Consider the following 22,241-nt stretch of genomic DNA (forward strand, 5'->3'; position numbering starts at 1 on the left):
CGCAGCTAAATTTATTAGTAAACCTGCAATAAAAACGGCAGTTCAATAATGAAACTTACCTTGCTGTCAGCGCTGATGAGGAGTGGTTGCACTTTAATGCCGTCATTGACCACTGAAACCGTGGCACTGGTGTTAATAGGAGCCGCACTGTTGGGGGATGTGGAGATGATGGCATAGGCCACACCTGTGGTGCTCAGGGGCGCTGACACAGTTGTTGTAGACTCAGTGACACTTTGTGATTGGCTGTTGGGTGTCTGTACATGGCTAACAGTATTATTGGCAGTGGGAAGGGCGGGTGTGGGGTTTTTGATGCTGACTACAGTTGCCTTTTGGAACGCAGAAGGTTGTTTGGAAGGTTGGTCTCTGCATGGAGATATAGGGAGGCTGTCTGGAATCAGGGTCTTTGGCCTAACCTGCAGGGAAGAAAAGACAATGTGCAATTCAGTTTTAAAAGAATAGGGAAGAAAACCAGAGATAGTGCAGGTGATCTGGGCCCATGGCAGTGGTTGTGGTTGTTTTTAATTTCAAAGCAGCAGCATAGAGTTGCTACTTTGATTCAGGAAGTGAAATTGGGGAGGAGTGCTTAATCCCTTTCAACTGTGCTTTTCTCCTACCAAATAGTTTCCGGGCCCAATTCAAAGCGCTGGTTTTGACAGGTAAAATCTTAAACGGCTGAAGACCGCAATATGTCAAGGACTGCCTTTCCCCATATGAACTGACCTGGCCCCTGCAATCATCATCTGAGGCCCTTCTTCATGTGCCTCCTCTGCAAGGGTGGCAACACAATGAGAACAGACCTCTTCTGCACTGGCACTCTGCTTGTGGGACTCTCTTCCCAGGGAGTCTCACCTGGTGCCTTCATTACATAGCTTTAGGTGCCAGACGAAAATATTGTTTTATTAGCCAAAGGCCTGGGAGAAGAGCCTTTTAAACCTATGTTTGTTTTTGCTATTACAGTGTGTATTTTTGTGTTTTTATATTGTAAATTGTCCTGTGATCTTCGGATGAAGGGCAATATAGAAATTTTAATAATAACAAGTCACCCACCCACCTAGGAGCTGCTATTATTGACCACAGCAATCTCACTAAAGCTAAGCAAGACAGGGAACTCTGTGTCACATTCAGTTTGGTTTTTAAAGATTATGGTTCAGGCAGTATCCTCTCCAATCGCTCACGGGCACAGCAATCCAAACGATGGGACAAATTATTCTGGCATAATCTACCCCTGTCCCAAGTTCCGTTCAGAAGCAGGGGTACTGCTGGCTGAGCCCCCCCCAAAAAAAATCTGGTAGAGGGAAAACAAGCCTTTGAAATAGTTTGACTTACAGCACCCTTTCTGCCAGTGCAATTTCTGCTGTGTTCACTGGTCATATGACTAAGCTGAACAGAGTTTAGAATAGCTTTCCCACCCCCTCTACTATACTGGACTACTCCCTGTCCATGACTTACCCCAACCTTGGCTCAGCGGGATGAGCTCCTGCTGAGCTGGGATGGAGGAGATATGCCAGTGTATCTCTGGCTGAGCCGGGATGAGTGACTTCAGCTGGCGTGGCCCTGGCTGACCCCATGCTCAGCCAGAAATACACCTATTCCAAACTCTGCTCATCCCATCAGATCTTGAGTTTGCATTGCTCCTGAAAGCACCAATTCTGCTCCTTGCCTTGACCTACAAGCAATTTGAATGTTCCTCACTGGGGGGAGGGGGAGAGTTTCCTTGCCCACAGAAAACCAACATATCTAAGAGAAGATTGCATTTATCTCACTGATAAGTTCTGCTAATGCATTGAGATTTTTCCACCTGGGGAAGCATCCAGACATTGTATCCCATCCCTGCCACTTAAAAGTTATATGGTCTAGGAATGAATTTAAAACTTGATCCTCACGAATGTGCAAATCAGCTGCAGGATTTCTCCCACCTGTTAAGCCATAAGTCTCAAGCCTTGAAGGATACTAAGCAAAGATATTTCCTTTGTGCATGTTATGAGTTTATGACAAACAGCCAATTGCTTCGGTTTGAAGTGCAGTAAATGGGTGCTAGATTTCACTTTTTATTTGTTGCAAGTTACAAGCCACTTCTGAGAATGCTGGAGTTAGGAGTCTTTAATGCAAGATGGCTTTCCAGAAAGGGGGGGGGGGGGAGACTTTACCAAATTTTGAGAATGTGCCAAGCAGCCGCAGCAGCAGCCTGCATTCTACAAATGAGACATTAAAGTGACGGTCTCCAAGGATAGCATTCTGATGATATGATACCTTCTACTGGTGTAATTAATGCCATCCTGTCAACATGGCTCTAAATTAACAATGTGTTAAGCATCGCCTCAAGATTAAGCATAAATAATTTAATGTGTTACATAGTTAGCTCAACTTCTATTCCTTCCATTCCAGCTGCCATATTGCACTTGTCAGTTCTTGCACTCCCATTCTTTGGGAATAAAGCTCTCAGCCCTGTCATTTCCCAATAATCTGGTATTGAAAACAGCTGTCCGTGTCATTACCCCAAAGGCTTTGAATTTCAGCAAGCAAAAGCAGCTTTCAGCTGCTGAAGCTTGAAGAAAATAAGCAAAAGATGATGTTCCAGGCCACCATGCAGCTGGAGGGCCTTTTCGCAGTGGCCTAGCACAACAGCAGGTAGGTGATTTCAGTGGCCCATTGCCCAAAAACGGCTTTGGCATGGTAAAAATAAAAAGATGGTGGCATCCACGGGCTGTCATTCTTTATTAATTTTGTGTTATCCTTACCACCAAAGTTCTTGCCACAGTTTTCCCTATTTTATCTCCCACTATGTCCGTGCTCTCAACTTTCATAGAATCATAGAATCATAGAGTTGGAAGAGACCACAAGGGTCATCGAGTCCAACCCCCTGCCAAGCAGGAAACACCATCAGAGCACTCCTGACATATGGTTGTCAAGCCTCTGCTTAAAGACCTCCAAAGAAGGAGACTCCACCACACTCCTTGGCAGCAAATTCCACTGTCGAACAGCTCTTACTGTCAGGAAGTTCTTCCTAATGTTTAGGTGGAATCTTCTTTCTTGTAGTTTGTATCCATTGCTCCGTGTCCGCTTCTCTGGAGCAGCAGAAAACAACCTTTCTCCCTCCTCTATGTGACATCCTTTTATATATTTGAACATGGCTATCATATCACCCCTTAACCTCCTCTTCTCCAGGCTAAACATGCCCAGCTCCCTTAGCCGATCCTCATAAGGCATCGTTTCCAGGCCTTTGACCATTTTGGTTGCCCTCCTCTGTACACGTTCTAGTTTGTCAGTGTCCTTCTTGAACTGTGGTGCCCAGAACTGGACACAGTACTCCAGGTGAGGTCTGACCAGAGCAGAATACAGTGGCACTATAACTTCCCTTGATCTAGATGCTATACTCCTATTGATGCAGCCCAGAATTGCATTGGCTTTTTTAGCTGCCGCATCACACTGTTGGCTCATGTTAAGTTTGTGGTCAACCAAGACTCCTAGATCCTTTTCACATGTACTGCTCTCAAGCCAGGTGTCACCCATCTTGTATTTGTGCCTCTCATTTTTTTTGCCCAAGTGCAATACTTTACATTTCTCCCTGTTAAAATTCATCTTGTTTGTTTTGGCCCAGTTCTCTAATCTGTCAAGGTCGTTTTGAAGTGTGATCCTGTCTTCTGGGGTGTTAGCCACCCCTCCCAGTTTGGTGTCATCTGCAAATTTGATCAGGATGCCCTTGAGTCCATCATCCAAGTCGTTGATAAAGATGTTGAATAAGACCGGGCCCAAGACAGAACCCTGTGGCACCCCACTAGTCACTCTTCTCCAGGATGAAGAGGAACCATTGATGAGCACCCTTTGGGTCCGGTCAGTCAGCCAGTTACAAATCCACTGAGTGGTAGCATAGTCAAGACCGCATTTTACCAGCTTCTTTACAAGAATATCATGGGGCACCTTGTCAAATGCCTTGCTGAAATCAAGGTAGACTACATCCACTGCGACTTTGTCTCATACAGTTCTACAGCCACCAGACAGCTCCTCTTTTAAATGACTTTTCTTATTCTCTCCTGTTGCCCTTTTAATAAATAAGACTCCCTCCTCAAACCTCTGCACCTTTCTGCTCTTCCTTCGCTTGACTGTCTTCCCTACTGCCAACATGTAGATTCCAAGATCCCTGGAGATAAGAGCCTGTCTTTTCTGCTTGTGAAACTCTCTTAAAGCAGCACTATATAAATAATAAAAATTGATGGCAAAAAATCTTGGCTGAGTGCAGAGCAAAGGCAGAGTTCAGTTTATATGTGGCATATCAGGAATGTGCAAAACAATCAAATCCTGCCCTCAGTGGTCAGCATGGAAGCCTCAACCTTTGACTTCCTTGCCTCGGTGCAGCATAGTATGAATTTAAAATTCCATTAGAGATAATAGAACAATTAATTCTGCATTAAGCTGCATTTATAGCAAAGCACTGTGAGCGTTGCAATTAGGTTTGACTTAAAGTTACTTTTGTTGTAGCCTGTTTAAATGCACAGCATTTCACCATGTGCCACTGTATACTAAATTCACATAGAATGATTTCATACCAGGGTTAAACAATGCCAAATTAAGTGTTCTTATTCAAAATGAAGGATTAAGCAAAGGCAACACTGGGTCTTTTCTGCCCCCTTGTGATAACTCAGCAGAATTACGTAGCCCTCACAGGCTTCTGCCCTAACCTAATCTCAAACCAACTTAATGTGGAAGTTAATTCATTTTTACAAATAAAAAATAATACTGCCTTTCTAACTGTGCCCAATGCACAAGTTAAAGACACAATTAAACAGTTGCCTACAAGCCACAAGAAATGAACCCCTGACAGAACATAGAACAAGAAACCATTATCCCACACACTGCTTTAATCTCAACATTCTCCAGCAAAACATTAAGCATTAAAACAGACAATTAAAGGATTAGAGTTTTTATTTTAAAAAAAATACAGAAAAAATGCTAAGCAGTATATACTGCAAAAATGTGCTAGATGATGATAAAATACAAAGTACAGGTTAAGTACATAGCACCAACCATTACCATTCCTGGAACAAATTATTTGCAACAATTAAGGGTCAGACAAATATTCCTTACACACCAAGAGAGCTTGTATCTACAGCAACATGCAGAAGTCCAAAACACTTCGATAACAGAAAGTTGGCAATCTAGGTTATTCCTAGATAAAATTGTGTTATATGGTAACCTCTCATATTATTAAATGCTTCTTACTAACATCAACTTTCAGGCTGAGTTTAGATGTGATGCCAAATCACAGATGGGCATTAAATGAAGAGCCCTTGGGTTTGCACACTGATTCCCTCCTAACATCACTGCAAAATTAGAATCCTTCTTCCTTCCTATTGGAAAAGGCCCCATAGGTAACACAAATTACCATATGTACTCGAATATAAGTCAACTTTTTCAGCACATTTTTATGCTGAAAAAGCCCCCCGTGGCTTATACTAGAGTGAGGCAGGCGGTGGTGGTGGAGGGACGAGTGACCTGAAAGCAGCCCTTTTTTGCCGCTCGTCCCTCCGCCGCCACCTGGCCCTTGCTGCGCTGCGCCTCTCCCAACCACGGCTCCTATACCTGCTCTTGTGAGCGGCGGAGGGACGAGCACCGAGAAAGAAGCCCTTTCGGGCTGCTTGTTCTTCCTGTGCCGTTGCCGCCGCCACCAGGTTTGTGGTGTGGTGAACCAGCTTAGACTCGAGTCAATAAGTTTTCCCAGTTTTTTGTGCTAAAATTAGGTGCCTCGGCTTATATTCGGGTTGGCTTATACTCGAGTATATATGGTAAGTGGCACCCTATATACCCAGTGGTGGAGGAAGATGGGGGCGGGGGAGCACCTCACCCCTGGCAGCATGATCCCAGTGGGGTTCCGTCGCGGCTCCCCCCCCCCATGCTGGACGCCCAGCCCCCACAGTCAGCGCGCCACGCCCCCAGGACATGCACACGCCCCTTTGAGTGACGTGTTGCACCCCCAGGACGCATGCCAGCCCCGTCCCCGCCTTCTCTCCGCCCCTGGTTCTGGAGCATGAAGCTCCGCCACTGTATATACCCAGGAGGGCATCATAAGGATTGGGAGAGAAGGGACAGCAATAAATAGAAATGTGTTCTTACAACGGATGAACATAATGCAATTAGTGTGGGTTTTCCTTTTCTGGAGAAAGCAAAGTATCATTTCATTAGTATATGACAGATGTCAAACCTGTATTGAATTTATGTATATAATGATTTCAAACATAGTATGTTGTAGCTCAATTTGTTTTGATGCCTCAGAAGCTGAAAATAATCAAAATCTCAACAATATCTATATTTTGATGCCCAGCAGGAAAGAGCACATTCGAAGCAGAGCTTTCCTAAACTGAGCTTTTGTTTGTTTGTTTTGTTTGTTTGTTTGTTTGTTTCTATGGAGGGGCATGTGCTGTATAGCTGCAGAGAATTGGCTCAATTCACAGATCACAGTAAACTATAGTTAATGGTTTTATGTGAATCTACCTGTCTGGGCTTCTAGCATGCATAGGAATGAAACCATGATCCTGCACTCAGCAGTACAAATGTCTAAACCACAGACTGTGATTTGTTTTACTCAAACAAACCATGATCAAACCATGAACGTACAAACTTGGGTACATATCATGATTTATTAGCACTAAATCAGGCATTGTGGTTTGTTTCACCCCAGATCTATCAGGGAAGAACAAAGTGGATGAGATCCATTTATGCGTGGTAAGCCATGGTTTATCACAACGTCTATTTACATTAGAATGTCTATCTTTTCAAAATCAGCCTATTATATATTCTCATGGGGGTGAGCATGCTTAATCTACACATTAGAGCAAAACATCACACCTACAGAACAAGGTAAGAACCAAAAAGCCAGGTAACATCAATATCAGCGTCATCCACTGTCCTCAAAGATATAAAAGCTTTTCTAAAGAGGTTGATTTTTACAAATTACTCAAAAGACTCCTAAGAAATGCCTATGTGAAATTTTCTAAGCAAGGCAACTCATAGGAAGGGCACTACAACTGAAATAGTCCGGCTTCTTATAACCACTGATGCAGATGTCTCAGATTGCTGCAAAGGGTCCAGACACAAGGCTTTTGAATTCAAGCGCAAAACTTCTAACTGAATGTTAAAAGAATGTACCTCTTGTATGACTCTCGAATGTTATGACAGGAATCTAATTAGCCACAATATTTTCCCTTCACATCTTATGAAAAGGAATTGCTCGTTATCATACAAACAGGCTCTACGACCCAAAACTAATTGTTACAGAAGATCTTACAGCCTCCTCTAAAGACTGAACCTTAATTGCAACCCACATTTCCTTCTGACAATCCTTGCTATTGCTAACTAAGGTGCTATTAGGGAGTTGATCCTATGCTGAACCTTCAGTGTATTTGCACAAGTTGCTAAAAAAGTGGCCACGGTTTTAAGAGTGGCAGTGGAACTATAAATGCAGAAATGGCTAGCAGAATACTAGTAAAACTCCACCAAAGGTGTTTTCAGAACCAACTGATTCTTCTTCTTTTACATTCTTGAGATTCTAAATTTTGTAGCTTTAATTTATGTTTTAAATTTCTGCAATATTTTATTAAAGTGAGCTGCTTATAGACCTGCATGATGGGTGTGAGTTTACAAACAAACAAACAAACAAACAAACATAGCAGTTAAGGGATTAATATTTGGGTTTATTTATAAAGCCAGTCACTCTCTTGCAGGTCACAACTCACAGGTTGAGAAACGATGCTAAAGCCTGCCATGCGCTGATCATCACTCAACCACTAACCACCATTTTTGAAATTGTGGGGAGCCTATGCTGACAGTTGTGAGCTACATTCCTGCCATGTGTGGAGAGATGCACCCAAACTTCCCCTGCAGCCCAGAATGAGGCAGAGGCCCTTGGCCGTGAATCTCCATGGCTTTGCATAGGGCAAACTGCATCATTTTCAGGTAAGCGTGGCAAAGGGGTCTGAAAATCCTCCTGGGGTAGGCTCCCTACCTCCCAAAAGGAACTGCCATTGAACCTGCATGCTTCAGGATGAGTCCTCATGAAACACTTCAGGCTTTCCTCCCCTCTTTGTTGTCTTGTCTGACTATCCCTGACTATCCCAGGAGAGGCGAGGAGGTCAGAAAAAGAAGCACCAAAAACCCAGACGGCTGCTGCCTCTGCAGCGATAGGTAAAGGTCCCTGACCATTAGGTCCAGTCGTGCCCGACTCTGGGGTTGCGGTGCTTATCTCGCTTTACTGGCTGAGGGAGCCGGCGTACAGCTTCCGGGTCATGTGGCCAGCATGACTAAGCCTCTTCTGGCGAACCAGAGCAGCGCACGGAAACGCTGTTTACCTTCCCGCCGGAGTGGTACCTATTTATCTACTTGCACTCTGATGTGCTTTCGAACTGCTAGGTTGCCAGGAGCAGGGACCGAGCAACGGGAGCTCACCCCGTCGTGGGGATTCAAACCGCTGACCTTCTGATTGGCAAGTCCTAGGCTCTGTGGTTTAACCCACAGCGCCACCCGCGTCCCATCTGCAGCAATACAGAGCATTAAAAGCACATAGTGTTTCTCCAGTGGTCACAGGCATTACTGAAAAGGTGGATGCCATGGTCACACAACCATATTACAGAGAACATGCAAAGGTAAGGCCATTTCTCTTAAATAGTAACTGAACTGCTGCTTAAGTGATGGCTTTCCAGTCAGAAAGGCCTGACCATTCTCAACTCTACAACCGCCAGAGGTTTAGGAAAATGCAGTGATTTACCAAAAGACCTTACTGGCCCAAGTCCAACAATGGACACATTCAGCCGGCAAGTGGCTTGGACTCAGGCCTCTCAGATACTTGACAATCATACCAAGCAATTTTTCTTCAGGGGCACACACACACACTTAAATCCAACCCTCTCCAGAATGACAGATGAATATTATTAGCATTGGCTCGTTTCTGGAGAGATCCGAAAGGAAGCAGTATTTCTTTTTAGTATTCCAAAGTTTGGGAACTTTATTAGAAAAGTTGAGCAACCAGTTACATAATTCCAAGGGACTATGTAAAAGATTGGCAGAGGTTTGGATTGATTTTATGACATACGTCGATAAGGAAGAACAGTCTGCCACCCCCCTCTGCTTATCAATGATATTCTTCTTTAAGATTCACCCCACCCATGGCATGAATGGGTTTTATTTCATTCTGTGTTTAAAAGCATACTCAGTCTTCTATTTTCGTTGTACTGTACTAGCCTGCTGTGTACATTTGTTGTTGATGATGATGTTAGCCCCTGTTTGCTTTCAGTAACTTTTCTTGCTTTAATACACACACACAGAAATACTATTCGAGATTATGCACATGCAGGACTGGCTAGGACTACTTGTGTTTTCAGCTTGCTTCCTTGGGTGTATGGCCACCAGGACGATTAAGTGGGTTGACTTGCTGGTACCTAAACAAATGATCTACTCTCTGAATATCAGAACGCACAGCCCATTAATAAAAGCAGACAATTCACGAAAACAGTATTTTTACCTGAGGTAGCATTGCTGGTCTTTGTCCTGCCAACCTCTGCAAGGAGCTCACCTGAGGAACTGTAATCGGCACAGCTGCAATGGTTCCCAAAGCCTGCCAGAAGAAATGAAATTTCAGGATTTGAAATGGTCCAAAGAGAGTTGTCATGCACACCTGTTTTCGCCTCACTGCAGCTTTGGGCCAGCGACCGCTGCTCAGGGTCTAGCCTGCTTCATAGGGTTGTTGGGAAGATAAAAAGGATATTTATTTTATTATATTCCACCCTTATCATCTACAGTTCTCTAATTCTGAAACCAGCATGGCGGTGTTAAGTTCTCTCCCTCTGTTCTTTCCTAAGACAAACCAGGTGGCTAACAGTGGCTTCTTTAAATCATCCTCCATTTCCAAAGGCCGGGAGGAAGATGTCATTTTTTATCTGGCACTGAAAACTAATTGAAGTTGGTGCCAGTCAGGGGCAAAGATCCTCCACAGCTGGAGTGCCATCACTGAGAAGGCTCCGCCCAAAGGCCCAGCTCCACAGGCTTCACTTGGTGATGTCATGACAAAAAAAGAATAAACCCCCTGCCTGCCACCATAAGTTTCCTAGAAGAAGGGCTGATTCAGATTAGACAAATGAAAGGCAAACTTTATGGTTTTCTGAACTGCATATGTTTTAAAGGATTCCTTCAGATAGAGACTGTAGTTTAAAAACATGAATACTACTTCCATTGGAATGCTGCATTTTGAATTCTTAATCTTTTTTACGTCTGCCTCACACAGTATGAATTTTTGTGTATCATTTTCACATAGGAAAATATGTGTACTGAACACGTAAGAACAGCATCATATAAGTCTGTTTCACTGTAGGAGAAAATCCTGATTTTTTGTGGGTGTCTGTGGTATTCTTATACAGTGGTACCTCGGTTTAAGAACAGTCCGATTTAAGAACAATTTCATTTACAAACTCCGCAAAACCGGAAATAGTGTTTTGGTTTGAGAACTTTACCTCGGTCTAAGAACGGAATCCAAATGGTGGAAGGGCACTGGTGGCGGGAAGCCTCATTAGGGAAAGTGTGCCTCGGTTTAAGAACGGTTTTGGTTTAAGAACGGACTTCTGGAACTAATTAAGTTTGTAAACCGAGGTACCACTGTACAACATAACAGACTTGTGTTAATTCACCTGATGTAATGTCACAGAACACAAAAGTGATATCCACATAAGAAATATTTTGTGTGCTGCAACTCTAAGAGACACACACCACCTTTCCTTGTTTCACATCTAATAAGAAGAAATTACCAATATTTAATAGTTTTAATAAAAAGCAGGAAATGTATCAAATCTCCTCTTTCTATTCTTCAGTTGCCTCCTTTCCCCAATTCCATGTTGCATTTATCTGGCACAACTCATAACTCTAGAAACTGTTCGATCATGAGTTGCATCCATGGGTTAGCTCTATAAAACAGGAAAAGCTTTGCTTGTTTGTTAAACACACACACAGAGGCCAAAAATAATAAAAAAGGGGAGAGGAACAGCCAGACAGCTTCATTGTACTGCCAAGTTCATTTCTCTTAGTATCTGTGGACTAGGAGTGCTGGCTGTGTTTTCCAATGAAGCTATCATTAGTCCTGTCACCTACGCTTTCAGAAAACACTGTCGATTTATTTCCCTGAAGAAGTTCAGAGTACTGTAGCTGCCTCTCAGGAGAATGAAAACAAATTATGGTATTCTTCAGTTATGAAATTTTTAGTACCGAACGATACATGCTTAATGTTTATCAGCCTCTTAATATTAAAGCTTGATGGTTTAAATTTTTCAAAGGCAATGCAAGCCCACGTTGAAAGAATGAAATGCTGCAAAAGTGGAAATCCCACGTTCTCTTGATTTTTAATGTTACCTGTCTTAATTTGGCTACAGTATCTGGATTCTATGTAATAAAATCTTCACACCTTGACAGAAGAGTGGCGCTCTGAAGCCCTCTCTAGTTTTATTCTCTACCAAGGTAAGTTTGGGAAAAGGTAGGTGGTGATGCAGATAATATCATGGGGGGTGTGGACCCCATTTAGGACTGGACTGAGTATCAAGCTGGTCTTACTTCAGAGGTCCATTTACGGCTCTCAACTCAGGGAGGGGTGAGACTTAAGTGTAAAGGAGGCATTTCCTATGGTATTTCCAAGGTTGTCTAGGGTTTATTTTTTGGGTTTAAACCCGTATTTTAAATGTTTTACGGAACCCAACTGATACCTAACAGAGCTCTAATGTCGCTGTGATGTTCCTTAAATTTAGTACCAGAGAAAAGCTGTGCTGCTGCTTTCTGGGCCAACTAGATTTAGTTTGTGTGCTGGGATTTAGTTTTTTCATATTTCTTTCAAAATAATTCATTTGTCAGCATTCTGGCAGCACTAAATAAATTATTTACATGAAGAACAGGGAGTGCAGATACAGTTAGTCTCCCATAAGAATTTCAAAGCAGTTTTTGCTGCAACGTGTTAGCTTAACTCACTTTATTTTATTGAGGAAACAAAAGTCTTCAATACGTAGGGTCAAAGGAAAAAGAGTAGAGACAAAAGGGCCAGAACTCTGAATTAATGCACTCCCACATTGCATTGAAGTTGCCCAGAATGCAACACTAAAAACTAAAATTATGGGATAAGATGCCACCATTTTTATACTGAAGTACTCTGAAAATATACTCTGAAGCTGAAATTTGAAATATAATCTTTTTTCAATCCTTTTCTGTGTGCAGTGCTAACCATGACTGCACAGTCCAAATCACCTTTATTTCTTTTTTGTGCCACTATGGTTGATCCCCACCCCACCCCAGGCATAATAAGCGCTATAGTCCTACATTTGTCCAAAACAGACACAACAGATTGATAATACTTTGAAGGGCAGAGAAGCAGCAAAAAATCAGCATGAAAGGAGAACCATCTGGGGTGAGAGAAGGTGAGCACCCAGCATTTGTGTGTGTCGATTTTTGGGTAGTTGTGACTGAACTCCTCCAGTCCCCCCTTTTTTACTTGTTTATTATTTAAACAATTTGTACCCCACCCTTCCATAAGCAATGTCCAAGACAGCTAACACATTTAAAACCAATAGTACCTCAATAAAACTATTAATAGCAAAGAACAGAGAGAGCTGGGCAGCGAACTCCGATAACATCATGAAAGAAGCAAATCGAACACACCAATAACACTGAACATTACCTGCACAGTACCTTGTGCACTAAATATATCAGAAAGATCAAGCAACTAACTTCTTATCAACCAAATGCCTTTTCCGCAGTGGAACCATCAGAGGGTGAGACCTCAGTCCGAGCCAGCATGGCCAATGGTCAGGAATGACGGGAGCCCCATGGGCTATATCCATACCTCCATCAATCTACACCCACACACTTTCATCCACACATACAAGCATACTCTCAATCGTCACTGGTCCCAAGAATTCCTGGGATGCATATAGAAAAAGGCTACACAGCACCATCATGGCAGCCTAACACGGTGAGCCTGCGCCATCATCTAAAAAGTCTGAGCCTCCAGCCCCAGTCAGATCCTCTTCTTCAGGGTGCTCTACGGAGTGCCCTTGCTCAGACTGGATCTCAGGCTACTCTCAGATGCGGTCCTACTGACCCATTTCCATGGACATCATTGCCCAAGGTATATGGTGTCTGGAACACACCTCCACAGGCATTCTTAAGTTCAGAGAGCATTTGGCAATATTTGAATGCAATCAAACAGAACGTCAAGTCATGTCCCATCCCCAGAAGGGAGTGGAGAGTGTTAACACCCACCATCTTGCCTGACCCCCACCTGGCAATCCCTCATGTCAGTCATTTCAACTGCAGCTTTTTGTCATTCCTTGCTGCCATTCCACCTCTGTTTTACGTTTCTGAAAATAGGCATATTTTCCCTCTCCTCTACATTTGTCAAAGGGAGCAAACTTGTGCACATTCTTATGAACCTTTAATTAACAAGCTGAAAAGACATTTTTCTGGCAACGCCTGACCTTTAAGCACTTTGTATGAATTTATTGATACCAGCAGAAACAATAATTTAAAAGGTTATTTTATGAGTGCAGAATAGTTTATAGCAGCACTTTCGTCAAGATAAATGAGTTTCTTATTACTACATTTACGGCACTAAGCATTTTAATAAAAAAGGACTATAAAAATCAAAAGATAACTTCAAATCTCTTCTCTATCTGCAGCCTACATGCAGTCAATACTGACCCCTTGAAATGTCCACATTGCCGTGCACTTTAAAGATAGAACGGGGAATGTTAGTGGAGGGTAGAGGGACACTATCAAAATTATCCCAAGCAGAAACTGTTTGGAAACTGCAGATGTCAAAACTGAGAAACTATAAAAAAGGAGCATATATAAAATATTTCCCCCATACATATTTTAATGCATTGGTTTTAAGAAGTACTTAAGATTTTTCAAAACATAAATATATCTGGGCTGAAACTAACAGCTTGGAGCTTTGCCTAAATATATTATTTTAAAAAAACCTGCACTACACCTTTAGACCTATGCTAACCACAATTTTGTGCCAGCAGCATGATTTCCTTCCCCTCCTCCTGTTGTTGCCATTATATTTTTCATATATTTATTTATACCTCAACTTTTTCCCTAACAGGAACTTGAGGCAGCTTCCAGATAAAAATGAAGCGGAAATGATAATTTAAAAACAATTAAACGTCAAGATAATTAAAACTATCTATCTATAAAATATGTTAAAACCATACAATTACAACCAGCACCAGCCCTTTCATTAAGAGCAGTCGATTCCCAAAAGCCGGTTGGAATAAGAAAATCTTCACCTGCCGGAAGAAAGACCACAGGAAGGGAGTTTCCAATTTGTCTGGGAGCGGCCAAAGGGCCTCCCCTGAAGATCTCAAAACCTGGGCAGGTACACATGAGGGAATATGGTCTTTCAGATAGTGTGGGCCTAGGTTGTGTGGCGCTTTGTAAGTCATAACCAGCACTTTGAATTGTGCCTGGAAACTGCCTGGTAGTCGGTGGAGCTCTTCTGGCAAGGGAGTCAAAATATATGCCCTGTAACCAGCCCTGGTCAGCAATCTGAATGTAGCTCTTTGAGCCTGTTGAAGTTTCTGGGAGCCCCACATAGAGTGCATTACAGTAGAATCATAGAATCATAGACTTGGAAGAGACCACAAGGGCCATCGAGTCCAACCCCCTGCCAAGCAGGAAACACCATCAGAGCACTCCTGACATATGGTTGTCAAGCCTCTGCTTAAAGACCTCCAAAGAAGGAGACTCCACCACACTCCTTGGCAGCAAATTCCACTGTCGAACAGCTCTTACTGTCAGGAAGTTCTTCCTAATGTTTAGGTGGAATCTTCTTTCTTGTAGTTTGGATCCATTGCTCCGTGTCCGCTTCTCTGCAGCAGCAGAAAACAACCTTTCTCCCTCCTCTATGTGACATCCTTTTATATATTTGAACATGGCTATCATATCATCCCTTAACCTCCTCTTCTCCAGGCTAAACATGCCCAGCTCCCTTAGCCGTTCCTCATAAGGCACCGTTTCCAGGCCTTTGACCATTTTGGTTGCCCTCCTCTGGACACGTTCCAGTTTGTCAGTGTCCTTCTTGAACGGTGGTGCCCAGAACTGGACACAGTACTCCAGGTGAGGTCTGACCAGAGCAGAATACAGTGGCACTATTACTTCCCTTGATCTAGATGCTATACTCCTATTGATGCAGCCCAGAATTGTAATCCAAATGGGATGTAACTAGAGAGCTTGTGGAAGGCTCTCCCCAGGGAGGCCCGCCGGGTGCCTTCGGTTGCACTAGGCGAAAACATTCTCCCAGGCCTTGGGCTAATTCAACAATCAACAATCAACTTGTTGAGCTTAGGATTGAACTTGTTGAGGGGTTTTGGGGATTTTACCCCCGGAAATTATTTACATGAAGAACAGAGCTGGCAGCCATGTCCAACGTCTTTTCGGGGGCAGTTTATTTCCTGGGGTAAAATCCAAAAAAACCCTCAACAAGTTCAATCCTTTGGTTGGCCCTCACGGCCCTTCACGTCATCAAATCTGTTTGGACACCACTAAGGCCTTTTTAACTAGGGTGGGGGCGGTATTGTTTTTGTTTGTTACTATTTTGTTTGTTACTGTATTTTTATGTTTTTATATTATAAACTGCACTGGGATCCTTAGATGAAGGGTGGGATAGACATTAAACAAACAAACAAAGGCGTGTTTCACTGTGCCCAAATCAGACATCTCAAGGCTAGCACCCTAGCTTTCCCTGTGCAAATGCACTCCTGGCCCCGGCAGAGAGCTCAGCATCCATGCTCAGGGTCCAGGAGCAAGCCCATGGCAGTCAGATCCCCCATCCAGCCCAGGCTGAATCCCTATTCCCTGTTCTGCCTTCCAACTGACCAAGAGCACCTTTGCCTTGTCTGAGGTTTCAATTGGTTCCCCTTCATCCAGTCCATTACTGATGGCAGACACAGGTTCAGAACAGAGTCCTTGAATTTAGGTGGAAAGGATAAATGGAGCTGGGTGTCATCGGTGTACTGGAATTGGAAAGAGGGGACTTTGGTGACAGCACATGCTCCTTCAAGTCAGTGCAAATCCCTCAAAGAACAAGAAAGGGGAAAGAAGCAAACGCTTCACAAATGGCAGAGTGCTACTCTAGGTTAATTTGTTTATTATCTATTTATTACATTTACACAACACAGGTTCAGCTCCTTGGGCAGCTAACAAAACATAAAAGCACGAAAATAAAAGTGTGATCCAATACATGTCTTCCTAGAAGCAAGTTCCAGCGAGTTCAGTGTAGCTGATTCAACATCAGTATTACAGTCATAGTTGATAAAAACACTAAATGACAGCAACTACAGGTTAAAAAAATTCAAAATATCTGAATATACGGAATATAAAGGAAATGTTTTATATTGTGTAACAAAGCGAAAGTAAACTAAAACTCATTTGATTCTATTATTCTTTCCAACAGCATGCTTACTTGTTCATAGACATTAAAAAATTGAGCACTTGAAAACTGCCCAGTTCAACAAGGTTTTTAAATTATGAGTGTTCTTAAAATTTAAGCAAATACAAAAATGTACCCAGACATATAAAAAAAGACAGATATCAGAATACAATGAAAAAAATCCCTCCTCATCCTAAAATTTCCAGTTACTTCAAGAATAAACTTAGTATCAGGTGCAAAAAAAGCAATAACTTAGTGCTGATTATGTATTCTCTACAGTTACAAGATGGAAATTCAAGTCATGGCTGAAGGCAACAGTAGATAAATTTTAGTGTGCGTCTTTTGCTTAAACCTAATCCATTTCAAGGAAAAAGCAGTGTGCTCCTCAAACGGCACCAAATAATAATCAGCAATGGTGTAAGAAAACTGTTCCCTGCCAAACGGTTAAGGGGCTGTTAGTTCCCAAACTTTTTCGTTATCAGCCTGTTACTGAAAATATATATGAATCTGCTTTCTCTGAGGGTGTTTCCCCACAGTAAAAATAAAATGAGATTGTTAAAATTACCTTTCATGGATAACTGTAGTAAAAATCTGATGTTGTGACCGCTAATCATTTTCTCAAAGTATGTATACATTTCTACAAGCAAATACTGCTTCCTGCTGCAAAGACACCTAAAGCTATTTTAAAGATGTTTTTGTCTGCTACATGTTCAATATTGGAAACAGAATGGATTGTAATGTGGTACTGACAGGGGAACAGATTACTATGGCAACAGCAAAGATGAAAACTCTTAACCTGAATGGATATTCACTGAAGTAATTGCAGGGTGTTTGGTTTTGTTGTGGGGGTTTTTTTATTTAAAAAAACTCATTCTACATTCATTTTACAACGAACACAGAATTCAACCTTGAGCTTGATTTATATAAATGCCAAGTGCTAAATGCAACCTTTAAATGTAAGCTGACTTTTAAAAACTTGAGGAACTGAACTCAGTTATCACCCTTTGTTTTGAAAGCTTTATTTTCCACAAACATGGCAACTATTTTTATTCACAGGAGAAAAACACATCCTTTCATGTGGAAAGCCACATTTCCCTCCTCTTTATCACAAATGTGAACATGATTTTCAAGTTTTAACTAACATATCGATGTCTCTTAAAAGAAATCACCAGTTCAGGCCCCAGTTCTGAAAAGATGGAGCCAAAGCCATTTAACCCAGGCCTTTTCAAAGATTTAAAAGAAATCTGCTACACACTACAGCAATCTGCGTCAGACAAAAAACTTTTTAGTGTGTTGATTTTCAATTTATATTACTTATATTATAACTTATACAGGGATTTAAATAAAAAGGAAACTATGCATTTTCACAGGACATAAAGTTAAATATTATCATGGAATTTTTCATTTCAAAAGTTTACAAAGGAACATGTTGCTGTACGTTTGTGAGCTTACTTTTCTCGGCAAGGTTTGATTTGGTGGTGATAGTTCCCAACTCCCCTATGTACTTCTTACACAGGAGTAAGGGGACTGCTTAGGTTGATCCACCCATGGAGACTTATGGAATCTGAGTGATTAAGCAAAATTCAAGCTGACAAGTTTATAGAAACATGATCATTTGCTAATTTTTGGATTGAAAGTTTCCATGTTACTATTCAGTCTTATGTATATAGTCATACCTCAGGTTAAAGTAGCTTCAGGTTAAATCTTTTCAGGATGCGTCCCGCAGCGACCCAGAAGTAATGGAACGGGTTACTTCCAGGTTTCCCTGCTTGTGCAGACGCTCAAAATGACATTACGTGCATGCGCGCGAATCGCGACCCGCGCACACATATGGGGTGCATTCTGCTCAGGATGCAAATGGGGCTCCAGAACAGATCCCGTTCACATCCAGAGGTACCACTGTAGTTTGCTTTCTACTTAAACCCTTTCATATGTTAAGATTTATGTTGTTCCAATACTAATTTGGAGTCTATTGAGGGTTGAAATTCTTTACAGCAGCGGTTCTCAAAAGGTGTGGCAAGAAGATTCAAGGGCAATCAAAGAAACATTTAAACATTTCAGTGTAGTGTAGTATAATATCCACGCCTCTCTTCAGGAGCATTAGCTGATTATATCACAAATTACATCACAGCTAGCTATTCTTTTACAGTTCCCCGTGGCTTATTGTTGTGAATGGGGATTTTCAACTCTGACAAATATGAAAGATCAGAAAAGAGAAAGTGTTGAAGAGATGAGACCTTGTTTGTTTCAAATTAGACCTATATATATAAGATTACCTGGCCAAAGCAAGCTTGCTTCTCCCATTGAATTTGCGTACATATGCAAGAGGCTCGTTTATACAGTCGTACCTTGGTTGTTGAATGGAATCCATTCCAGAAGTTTGTTCGACTTCCGAAAACATTTGACAACCAAGGCACGGCTTCCAATTGGCTGTAGGCGTTTCCTGTAGCCAGCTGGAAGTTGTGTCAGACATTTGGTTTCCGAAGAACGTTACCAAACCAGAACACTCACTTCTGGGTTCAGGAGCATTCGGGAGCCAAAATGTTCGGCGTCGCAAGGCATCAGGGATCCAAGTTACAACTATGATTACATTTTGGGAATGATTCATGCTCATATGTAGCTCCATTGTTTCATAATTTCTCTATGTCCTGTGATCATATGATAAAATAGTTGTGCACTATGTTATAAATCAAGCTCTGCTAGGAGTGGTTTCCTCTTCTTTCAAAATTCAGTGTGGCACAAGCAATTTTTTCTTCTGAAAATGTGGCCCAGAGTAAAAAGTTTGAGAACCACTGCTTTATAGTATAGTATAGTACACTTTATAGTACAGTACACTGTTTCAGGTCCTCCCTCCCTCAGGAGCTCTGCTCTCATCTCAAGGCTTTGTGTATTCCAGCGGGGCAGCAGCACACAGCCCAGTGGGGCTGTGGTGGCCCCTACAGCTTCTTGCGACCGCCATTACTGTCTCTGGGATTGGGCTGGAACCCCAGGAGCTTTTGAGTAGCATTCCCAATATCTGAGAACATGGGCAGGAAACCCCTTTGGGAGCAGAGGGTGGAAATATTATGATCAACCTGTCAAGATGCTTCCATGATGCTTTTGCAGATATGAAGCTGGAAAATGTCAAAGGCAACTCTCTGCATGGCTTGTATGACTCAAAGCATGAGTAGGAGTTGCTCCCTTGTACACAATGGTATCTCAGTAACTTCAATAGATCGGTTGATTCTGATCATATGTGCGTCCTTGCTAAAAGTGACACTAGCTACTTCTTCACCAAAACTGGAGAGCAACGTAAGAAAAGGTCAGTTCTCGTATTTAAAGAACTGCTTAGTTAATAGCCACGGTCATGATTCCAAGCCTTGAAAGCACTTGAACTTTTTTCTTCAGGTACTTTAAGTTAGCATTTTTATCACCACCATTCTTGGCATACAGAAGAGATGCAATTTTCCCTGTGGTTCAAATGAGGTACAGTTCTCCTCAACAAAGGAATTGTACAGATCTTTGCACTTCAATTCTTTGTCTGCAAAGATGCTGCTGTCAATAACCATACAATCTAAATCGGTTTCCATGAAAGAATTGCCAAACTCTCAACAAACACACTGGGATCTCTCTCTTTTACTGCTTTAACGCCTCTACCAAACCTCAATTAGGCAATGTATCTCTCAACAACTATCACCCAGCATCTCAGCACAGTGGTACCTTGGTTTAAGAACAGCTTAGTTTATGAACAACTTGGATTAAGAATGCTGCAAACCCGGAAGTAGGTTCTTTGGTTAGTGAAATTTGCCTTGGAAGCAGAACATGTTGAGTGTGTTCCATTTGTAAATTGAGTCCCCCGCTGCTATGGGAAAGCACGCTTTGGTTTAAGAATGCTTTGGTTTAAGAACGGACTTCCGGAACGGATTAATTTCGTAAATTGTACAAGGCAACTCCCAGACTGAAGCTTTTCCATGTCCATCCTCCTCCTGCTCAGTTTCATAGTCTGATGAGGCTGCTTTTGATTTATAATGGACACTGCTACAGGTGCCACATAATACCGGTTCCGCATTTCTAAGGACTTGATCATTTAGTATTGTCAGCACACACTAAACTTTGGAACGCCCTATCTATTGAGATCAAGCAGTAATGTGCTCTTTTTGGTGCCTGCTGAAACATTCTTGTTTAGACATGCCTACCCAGATGCTTAGAAAGCTGAGGTAATTTTAACCTGTTTTAGTATTTTAACTTTTGTATGTTTAAAAGCAGGGTTGTGGTTTTCTCTCTCGAAGTTATTGTTTTTATCTTTTTGTAAATTGCATTGAGGTTTTTCTTAACAATCAAGAGGGGTGTAAATTTAATAAAATAAATAAGTAAAATTTGAAAGCACAGAGTATTGTAAAGCATGGAGGATTATAACATGCACTATGTAGCTTGGCCCCCTTATCAGCTAGTAATGTGTTAAAATGAAATTTAAACAGAAGATTGTAATTTATATTTATTTATAAAATAATTTAGATACTGCCTTTTGGCTCTCAAGTGCCCCAAAGTCTGGTTTCCACTACAATGGTCCAATTAACTTAAATATGTTTTTCAACACCACAGTAGAGCTTCAGAACCAAAGCCATTTAACACACTACTGCTGAATCAGGATTGGTGTTTCTTCCACCATGCCTCTATTTTCAAAAGAAATCTTAGAAAAGAAAGTAAGTAGAAATGTCTGCAATTCCCCCAAAATGCACCCAGGATTCAACATTCCAGTTATGAATCATTCAAATGCCTTACAACCTTCTCCAGCAGGTATATGGTGGCCTCTACTGGATAAGGAGGGATGAGGGTGGCGCTGTGGGTAAAAGCCTCAGTGCCTAGGGCTTGCCGATCGAAAGGTCAGCGGTTCGAATCCCCGCAGCGGGGTGCGCTCCCGTCGTTCGGTCCCAGCGCCTGCCAACCTAGCAGTTCGAAAGCACTCTCGGGTGCAAGTAGATAAATAGGGACCGCTTACTAGTGGGAAGGTAAACGGCGTTTCCGTGTGCGGCTCTGGCTCGCCAGAGCAGCGATGTCACGCTGGCCACGTGACCCGGAAGTGTCTCCGGACAGCGCTGGCCCCCGGCCTCTTGAGTGAGATGGGCGCACAACCCTAGAGTCTGTCAAGACTGGCCCGTACGGGCAGGGGTACCTTTACTGGATAAGGGGAGGGGCATCATTGGTTTGTTTTTTCCTCTTTCCACGAGATCTACAGATGAAGGGCAGTCTTCTTCTTCTTCTTCTTCTTCTTCTTCTTCTTCTTCTTCAATAAAATTAAGGCAACCAGGGAAATGCCAAAGCTTTTCATTTCTGAAAATTGTATATCCTTCTGGAGCAACTCTCCGAACTAGGGGTGGGTGGCACCACTTTGCAGTGGTTCCAGTCCTACTTGGATGTTTGTTCCCAGAGGGTGTTACTTGGGGAATGCTTTTCAGCGCTGTGGAACCTTCAATGTGGGGTTCTGCAGGGCTCAATCCTATCCCCCCACATTGTTTAACATCTACATGAAACCACTGGGTGGGGTTATCTGGAGGTTTGGAGTAGGTTGTTAGCAGTATGCTGATGACACTCAGCTCTATTTCTCCTTTACATCTGCAGGTGAGAGAGTGGAAGTGCTGGACCAGTGTCTTGCCTTGGTAATGGACTGGATGAGAGCCAACAGTCTGATGCTCAATCCAGATAAGACTGAGACACTGTTCCCTAGACCAGATGGGTGGGAGGTGGCCTGCTCTTGATGGGTTTACATTTCCTCTGAAGGAGCTTGGGGGTCCTCCTGGATCCTTTGCTGTCACTC

General features: G+C 42.4%; 1 protein-coding gene across 4 annotated transcripts in view; it reads right to left on the reverse strand.

The window, feature by feature from the left end:
• The window catches only part of PHF21B (PHD finger protein 21B), a 184,369-nt gene that overhangs the window by 28,217 nt on the left and 133,911 nt on the right, over nucleotides 1–22,241 (reverse strand). For all 4 annotated transcript variants that reach the window (XM_083440792.1, XM_083440794.1, XM_083440793.1 and 1 more), the window contains 2 exons: nucleotides 9,509–9,601; nucleotides 60–413 (listed from right to left, as the gene is read on the reverse strand). In XM_083440792.1, the coding sequence (XP_083296918.1) occupies nucleotides 60–413; nucleotides 9,509–9,601 (447 nt within the window). The remainder of the gene's footprint in view (nucleotides 1–59; nucleotides 414–9,508; nucleotides 9,602–22,241) is intronic.

The sequence above is a fragment of the Podarcis tiliguerta genome (genome assembly GCF_965153285.1).
Source record: "Podarcis tiliguerta genome assembly, chromosome: 5".
NCBI classification, from domain to species: Eukaryota; Metazoa; Chordata; class Lepidosauria; order Squamata; family Lacertidae; genus Podarcis; species Podarcis tiliguerta.